Genomic DNA, 8,490 nt, shown 5'->3' on the forward strand with positions numbered 1-8,490 from the left:
AAAAACTATTCCTTCCCAGAATGGTTTTACTCACAGAAAATCTGCTCATGTTTCATGAACGAGGCCCATGAATGATGTTCTCTGGGTTTCTGATGCAATGCTTTTGGAATCAAAATGGAAAAATACTCAATCCATCGACCTTTTTTTTTTTGGCATATATTGTTTTGTTTGATATTAGAGTAAATTATTTTAGGAAGTGTGTTGAGAGGATGTATCTTGTGCGCAGTAAGAGTGTTTGCATCATGTGTTAATCCTGGAAAATAAACCATTTTAAAAAATGTGGCATTGATTTCACAGGAAAGAATGCGTTGAATAAAGCTGCTTTTTTCCTGTAGTTTTGATGAATGTGTTTACTGGCGAATCCAGCGTCGTGCGACTCAACATCTTTCAACAAGAACTCACTGAGGAGTCAGTGATTTTGCTTTGGACTAATTAATGTGGAAGAATTGACAATAAAGCAGACTTGAGACTTAATCCAGGACATTTGCATTAAGTAATCAATCATGCCAACATTTGTCTCAAAGAGCATTTAGATAATGCTTTTGCTGTGCTCAAAATCCTTTCCTAATTTGGTTTTCTTCATCAAAAATGACTGGCTTTTAAAAAATTGCTTGTAAATCCCTCATTATTATGCTCTATTATCACCAAATGTTGGAATTAGTCTTTTTTTTTTTATTTTGTTTAGCACAGGTTTTGTATGGCTTTTGGGAACTGATTGATCATAGGCCTCACGGATCTGAGCTTATGCACAGTTTTTGAGTGAAAAATCGTGTATAATTTTGGCAGTTTACACAAAAAAAATGAAGTGCATAAGCTCAGATCAATGAGGCTTAAAATAAAAAACACAAAACTTGTGCTAATTGAAAGAAAAAAGGTAATAAGGCTTAAAATAAAAAACACAAAACTTGTGCTAATTGAAAGAAAAAAGGTAATAAGGCTTAAAATAAAAAACACAAAACTTGTGCTAATTGAAAGAAAAAAGGTAATAAGGCTTAAAATAAAAAACACAAAACTTGTGCTAATTGAAAGAAAAAAGATAAAGACATTAAATCCAGTATTTGGTAATAATATAGCAGCATAAAGCAATTTCTAAGCAATACAACAAAAGGTACAAAACTGATGCCCTGTGAGCAAAGTCAGACAATTTTAGTTCAGCAAGTTTTCCTAACATTAGCGTTTACAAAATAGGTGATCCTATCAAACTTTGGTATCTATATTAATAAAGATGCACAATTTAAAATGAAGTTTGCATGGTTTAAAATGTTCAAATAATAGACGTGTAGTAGTGTGAAGTATTGTGATTTTATATTTATGGTTCGTGGATCATGCTGATAGTTAATTTGATTTGATTCTCTACACCTGTGTGAGGAGGTCTGACTTCATACATCCACTAAAATCATTAAAACACCAGCTTCCATACTTTTAGGACATCTTTATATAGCAAACTGCACCACATGGGATTTCACTCTGGACTAATGATGCACTTTCCATAAATCCAGGTGATTTGCATTTAACGATTAATCATGCCAAGATTTGCCTACATGTTCTCATTATTTCATATATATTTATATATATAGTACAGATACGTAGGCTACTTTATTAGTTTGCTATGACAGTTAACGTTATCGTGTTTCCTCGAGGCTTAAGTATATTTATAAAGTATTTCAGGCTGAAGTATATTTATAAAATATGAATGAATCAAGCAGCATTATCATTTATTAGAAATGATACACGCGCCATTAAACAACCTGATGAATAAAGTCTTCACAGAAATGCAGTACTTTTTTAACCATTTAGTTGATTCCGAGACTCCAACACTGACATAACAACATTAAACAGCCCGATGTGGGAAAAGCATCTCCATTAGTTTTTCCTTATTAAAAAATAATACCTGTGATAAAAGTGTAATGAAATGAGCAGTAAAAGTTAGGCTAGTCTCCAAACAGAGTCTAGCTCATGTCAAACTTCTTCTGAAATCCTTTAGTAAACTTGGTTAAAACTGTTTGAGAAACTCATCCTGAAGCAAGTAATTTCCTCAAACTAACCAGACCGAACTATTCATCAAAGAGCAAAGTGTGGAGCTAATTGCAAAGCTGGCATGCTAATGCTTCAACTTCTTCAGTTTCTCCTTTCACATGGTCATATTTACTGGCTTTTCTGATTCATACTCCATTAAACTTCTGGAATATCTATTAAAGAGAACTACAAGGTCATTGTGATAGATTTTCAACGATGTTACTGAGCCAAACACCATTATTTTAAAGAAAAGTATGAATGCCTTGTAATGCTAAATGAATATTAGCCAGTTGATAAGCAGTTAACCAAAGTGTAAAGAAATCTCAAATATATATTTATATTTGAGACGTTTAGTGTTGTTTTTTTTTTAGGGTTTTTATGTACTCCATATGTATAGCATTAGCAAGCAATGCATACTCAATAAAAGCAATAAACTTGTCTGTTAAACAACATTTATAAAGGAATAGTTAATTCAAAAGTTAATTTTCTGTGAATATTTACTCACCTCATGTAATTCCAAATTTGTATGCTGTTTTCCCCACAGAATACATATGCATACACAAAAACCAAACCAAAGTTATATGTTCAGATTCAATTGGTTTTAAGAATCAAACGGCCACTGAATCACATATCATAACCGAACAACATACCCATGAGAAAATATTGGAGATTTTCACTGAATAACAGTTTAATATTAAGTCTACAAAGCTTGTATGGGTTCAGAAAATGTAAAACATGAAATAGATTATTTTTATGATGTTTAATGGTGCTTTGTCTTTTTTTCTCGGTTTACATTTCATGAATAAGAGACTTTCAAATAATAACAGCATACCGGTTTGGAAGATGAGGGCGAGCTGTTTCTTTAATGCAATAAAAATATAAAAACCAATGGGAAGTTGTGTTATATCCAAGTTATATCCATCTGTTTCCATCAGAAATCAACATCATTTGTACACAATTCAGTTTTTGAAATAGTTAGCATTTCTAACACTCATTTCTCTCTCAGATGAAGCACCGCAGAGAAATCAGGCTGTGTCCCAAACTTCAGACTGGAGATATGAAGAAAAGTGTCCGATATTGCAAGGAATATGAGCGGTAATGCACCAAACATATCTGAGAAATATAACCTCTGCTGTCCGTCAAGTGTTTGGCTGTCGGATCTTGGTTTAGTCTTTGTGCAAAGTCTGGTTAAGGTGCAGGAAAAGTGGTTTCTTTGTCAGGAGGTTGAGTTTCTTCCTCTTGAAGTCAGTCGGTTTCTTGTACCTAAAATCAGATTGTATTTATGTATTGCATAGGGATGTTAATTTCGGTTATTTTTCCTAACCGACGCTCGTTAACCGACTTAAGATTATTTTAAATTAGAATTGAATTAAATTAGAAAGGATAAGTGTCTCTGATCCGTTAAAAATACTAACATTTGTTTCCCGGGGATTAATTTTACATCCGAAAAATGCAGCAAACAACAGAACATGAGGATTCACATGCATCACATCATGCTCCTGCAGCGCTTCTGCGAGCGGAGAAAAACATCATAAAGCTAGGCTATATATAAATAATAATAATATATTAATATAATAATGAAATAATAATAAATAGGCCTGTACGAGAAATATATTTTTACTTGAATAATAAATTAAGAAAACCAAAGAAAAACTGTGCAACAAGTATGCAGAGTTTCGGTTCATTTTTGTGCTGCGCGAAAGGAAACCAAGACGGCAGAAAGTGGCATCCCATTTTTCTTTAGGCTTTTTTAACAAAAGCACAAAGATTTGTTTTTATTGTGAATGTACACAAATAAAGGCAAACCTTTTACAATTCCAATTATTCCGATAGTGATTGCGCCAGCGCCGCATGCGCACACAGTTAAACTTTGCTACCTTGACAATGCAGCCTGTTCATTATCATAATAAAATATTCAATCAAACATATGGAAAAAAACACACTGCTCAGTTTAAATATGTAGTAAAGTCTGTGCCGTTAAGCGTTATCACCGTACCGCCGTGATGTTATGCAAAACATTTGGTTTTACTTGGATATTGGAACCCAGTGAAGTAGCCTAGGCTACATAATAAATAATAATTTGCCATTCAAATACATTGCGAATACGGAAACATTTGATTTTGTGTCGAATGAGAGACCCAACGTTGGTTTCAGTTTCGTTTTAGCCTAAATGAATTAGTTTTGGCTTGTCGTTTATAGCTTCTTATATTTTAAATTCTTGTTCTTTTCTAAATATTGTTAATTGAAAGGCTTTGTTGTGGAGTGAGGCATTAGGCCTATTTCTGAATGAAATAATAAAATGCGACTTATACGCGAGTTGTTTTTTTCATACATTTTTTATATACACGTAGTGTATTTTAACCATGCAGCAAACCTTTTTAAATATTTTGATAAATTACTGAAATGAATAAATGACTTTTTAAACCGTTTAACTGATTGTATTAATTGGTCAAAAATTCTTACGGTCGGTTAACGGTTAACCGGTTAAAATGAACATCCCTAGTATTGCATATTAATGACGTACCATAGTAGGATGCAACCAACTTTGAAAAACTCGCCTGATACTTACAGCTCTATAACAATGGGACCTGGTTTGATTTCATCCATTTCCATGAAAGCAAAACACTTGGTGCTTGTGAATCTTTTCTTGGGTTTGTAGTGTTTGAATTCGAAGAAAATTGCTGCACCTACAAAAGAGGCAAACGCAATAATGATCAAGCACAAAAATATATTGAAATATTTTATAATCCGTCTCTTGAGTCTTAATGCAAGATTAGGACGAGTTTGTTTCTTCATCAGGTTTGGAGAAATGTAGCATTACATCAGTGTCTCAGCAATTGATGCTCTGCAGTGAATGGGTGCCGTCAGAATGAGAGTCCAAACAGCTGATAAAAACATCACAATAATCCACACCACTCCAGTCCATCATTTAACATCTGGAGAAGACAAAAGCTGAAACAAATCCATCATTAAGACATTTTTAACTTTTTAAACCATTTCTAACTCTTGCTTTTGGTCAAAATATGAGTCCAGTGAAAAGAGAGAGATCTGCACAGATCAAGCGCCGTTTACAAGCCAAAACAGCTCTAAACAAATATGTGGCTGGATTTTGATGTGAGAGAGACAACAGGAGATGGACTTTTTCACTGGAGAAAGAAATATTATGGAAATAGAGGACTCATATTTTAGCTGTAAGCAACAGTTTAAAGTTAAAACGTCTTAATGATGGATTTCTTTCAGCTTTTGTCTTCAGAATACATTAACTGATGGACTGGAGTGGTGTAGATTATTGTGATGTTTTTATCAGCTGTTTGGACTCTCATTCTGACGGCACCCATTCACTGCAGAGCATCCATTGCTGAGACACTGATGCAATGCTACATTTCTCCAAATCTGATGAAGAAACAAACTCATCCTAATCTTGGATGGAGCAAATTGTCATTTTTGATTTAACTATTCCTATAAGAGCCAAGTGAGACCTTTTGGTAGTTTTTCTAGATGTTTCTGGATTTCTACATCCACGCTAAAATGAATATACGTGTCCTCCTTGTGCGTGGCCACTGGCGTGTCCTGAACCGGGTTCAAGTCTATACCATTCAGATCTGGATAGTGAAAAGGAAAGATAACTATGTAAGAAAAATGTTAAGACATACCTGATATGCGGTTAACAAGCGCTGCTGAGCTCTACCTTTAACACTGACTGTAATGTATGGGTCAATGCACTGTCCTGCGTCTTTCAGACCAATCTTCTCTATCGTCAGCGTGAGCAAAGTCAATCCTGGCTCCGAGGGTAACCGTGGCAACAGCGTACCTGTCAAAGACGTCAAACTATAAAAACGGGCACAAACAGGCATAACTAAAACCATTAAAAAATCAGTGCAAAAAATAATTTTCTTGCTCGGTATTTTTGTCTTGTCTAAATATCTAAACACTCTTGAGTCAAGATATATTTACTTGAAACAAAATGACTTAAGATATTAAGCGTTGTTTTCTGAAAAATTCAAGAAATCAAAATTTTGTTCGTTTTTCATTAAAACAAGAAAAAGATCTGCCACTGAGGTAAGAAACACAATCTAATTTAAGGGGAAAACAACTATTTTTCTTGCCACATTAGCAGATATTTTCATTACAAAAAATACTCATAAAAAAAAACAACTCAGTTTTGAAACAATTTTCAGAAAACAAAACTTAATATCTTAATGATTCCTTTTGCTTCTCATATAAATGTTTGTTGATTTGAGAATGTGTAGGTATTTGTAATGGAAACAAGAGTAAGAAAATAATTTTTGCAGTGCATTACTTAAATACTAACTGAAATAAAATGGTCAAATAAATATTTTAAAATATTAAGGGGAAAACAACAATTTTTCTTGCCACATTAGCAGATATTTTCATTACAAAAAATACTCATAAAAAAAAAAACAACTCAGTTTTGAAACAATTTTCAGAAAACAAAACTTAATATCTTAATGATTCCTTTTGCTTCTCATATAAATGTTTGTTGATTTGAGAATGTGTAGGTATTTGTAATGGAAACAAGAGTAAGAAAATAATTTTTGCAGTGCATTACTTAAATACTAACTGAAATAAAATGGTCAAATAAATATTTTAAAATAAATAACATTTCAATGCAGCTATGCAGCCAAGGCAATATTTCCCATTTTTATTTCGTTTGAAGTTGAAGTAATGAAATTACCTAAAACATAAAACTACATGGACATATTTAAAAAGAAAACAAAATTAAAATCATAACTAAAATTAAAGTGAAAAGAGAAAATCTAATTCAAAATATTAACAAAAACTAAAATATTATATCAATGACACAGAACAAAGCTAGGCCAATTTCTGAAGAAAATGTGAGTGTTAGCTGCCTGATTTTTTTTTAAGGTTGAAAAATCAAATTTAACGCATTAGCATAAAGAAGTGTGTAAATACTGAACGTCATGCACTATGAAGGGAATCACCTGGAACCCTTGAAGGGAAGGATGGTGTTGAACCTGCTCCAGTCCCAGCGTCCAGCTCCTCCTCGAGGTTCTCCTCCTCACCTGGTGCAAGAATCTTCCTAAAAACACCCAGAATCAATGATCAGTCACTGCAGCAGAAAAACAAGACATTTGCTCAAATCGGATTCTACAGGAACAAAGTATATTATTAGTATAGTAAGTATCTTCAAAAACTTGAGATGGAATATTGTGCATATAATCATGCCTAACAACACTCTTTATACCACAGTGTTATAATTGGAATACTGGATTGACCAATCAGCATCCAGGACCGGAACTATCCGTTCTATAAATAAACATTAAAGAACAACCTCAAAGGCACTGGTTGGACATCAAAAGGGAAATCTTTGTTGTAAGTCAGAATGTTCTTAATAACTGTGGAGAAACAGAAGAATAGCAGTGATATATAAACTCAGTCCAGTAAGTGTTCGTCTTGAAATATAAAAGTTATTCTTATGTTGACTTTATAAAAGTCGGTAAAGATTTGACCGCAAGAAGACAATTACAATTAGACAAAGACATTTTACTATATATAAAAAAAAAAATCAGACGACAGAATGCATGGAGTAGATAATTTAGAGGATACATTTAAATGCATCTATCAAATAGGGTTAAAATAATTCATATCCACATATTAATGTACATACTGGGCTCCAGTTTTTTCAGGTCTTCTAACTTGAACTCCTCTTGAGATTGTGTGCACTGACAAGGAGAGACACCAGAATCACAGTTTAAAGTTATCGATTTCACAGAAACTTAAGAGCACGGATGATCTGTGCATTATTCCCAATCGTTACATTGACAATGTGAGACATTGCTGGAGGGACAGATTCAGCAATATCTTTAACTGGATTTTTTACACTTTCTGAAGAAACTGTCAGTAATAATTAACTCTCATCTTGTCTGGTGATCATAACAGCACTAACCTGTAAGGCTGCACTTCGCATTTCAAGGCATGTTGCAAACTTTCCCAGTGTTTTCTGGAAAATAAATTAATAAAACAAAATTAATTTTGTGCGAGATAGCAGAACCGGACAGTAGACCACAGCAAAACGAACAAATATCTTAATAATAAATATTAGGGCTGTGCGATATTGAAGAAAAATGCATTATGCGATAACTCATTAAATAATGCGGTATTCAATATGCGATACGATAATGCTTAAAGTGCCACATGCTCAGATGAAACAGTTTTACTCAGCTGTTGCCGAATCAGTTCTGTGAACTTCTATAACTATCTTGTGTCATATATATATGGTTATTTGTATGTATGTATGTATCAAGAGCTCCTGTAAAACCACAACAAATTCCTTGTGTTTGCGCACACTTAACTGGTGAATAAAGCTCATTCGGATTCTGATTCTAATAAGAAAGCACGCCTACAACAACTTCTGAAAGTGAACGATAGTGTTTTACTCGAGCATTACATAAAAATGTCATTTTAACATTAGTGTAATCATTTTAACATGAG

At 33.4% G+C, this 8,490-nt stretch overlaps 1 protein-coding gene across 3 annotated transcripts in view; it reads right to left on the bottom strand.

The window, feature by feature from the left end:
• LOC107704043 (axin interactor, dorsalization-associated protein) overlaps nucleotides 1-8,490 on the bottom strand; it is a 17,509-nt gene that overhangs the window by 7,593 nt on the left and 1,426 nt on the right. Inside the window, exons 3-10 of one of the 3 annotated variants that reach the window (XR_001635903.1) lie at nucleotides 7,946-7,999; nucleotides 7,667-7,721; nucleotides 7,331-7,394; nucleotides 6,981-7,078; nucleotides 5,705-5,827; nucleotides 5,496-5,618; nucleotides 4,586-4,703; nucleotides 3,008-3,279 (exon numbers count right to left, since the gene is read on the bottom strand). Coding sequence is in view for 2 of the 3 variants with exons in the window: in XM_016506879.1 (XP_016362365.1) it covers nucleotides 3,183-3,279; nucleotides 4,586-4,703; nucleotides 5,496-5,618; nucleotides 5,705-5,827; nucleotides 6,981-7,078; nucleotides 7,331-7,394; nucleotides 7,667-7,721; nucleotides 7,946-7,999 (732 nt within the window). In the remaining variant the exon portion in view is untranslated. Of the gene's footprint in view, nucleotides 1-2,797; nucleotides 3,280-4,585; nucleotides 4,704-5,495; nucleotides 5,619-5,704; nucleotides 5,828-6,980; nucleotides 7,079-7,330; nucleotides 7,395-7,666; nucleotides 7,722-7,945; nucleotides 8,000-8,490 lie in introns of those variants that run through there. The other 2 variants (XM_016506880.1, XM_016506879.1) reach the window with 2 other exon arrangements.

The sequence above is a fragment of the Sinocyclocheilus anshuiensis genome, unplaced genomic scaffold (genome assembly GCF_001515605.1).
Source record: "Sinocyclocheilus anshuiensis isolate Anshui unplaced genomic scaffold, SAMN03320099.WGS_v1.1 scaffold534, whole genome shotgun sequence".
In the NCBI taxonomy this organism is placed as follows: domain Eukaryota; kingdom Metazoa; phylum Chordata; class Actinopteri; order Cypriniformes; family Cyprinidae; genus Sinocyclocheilus; species Sinocyclocheilus anshuiensis.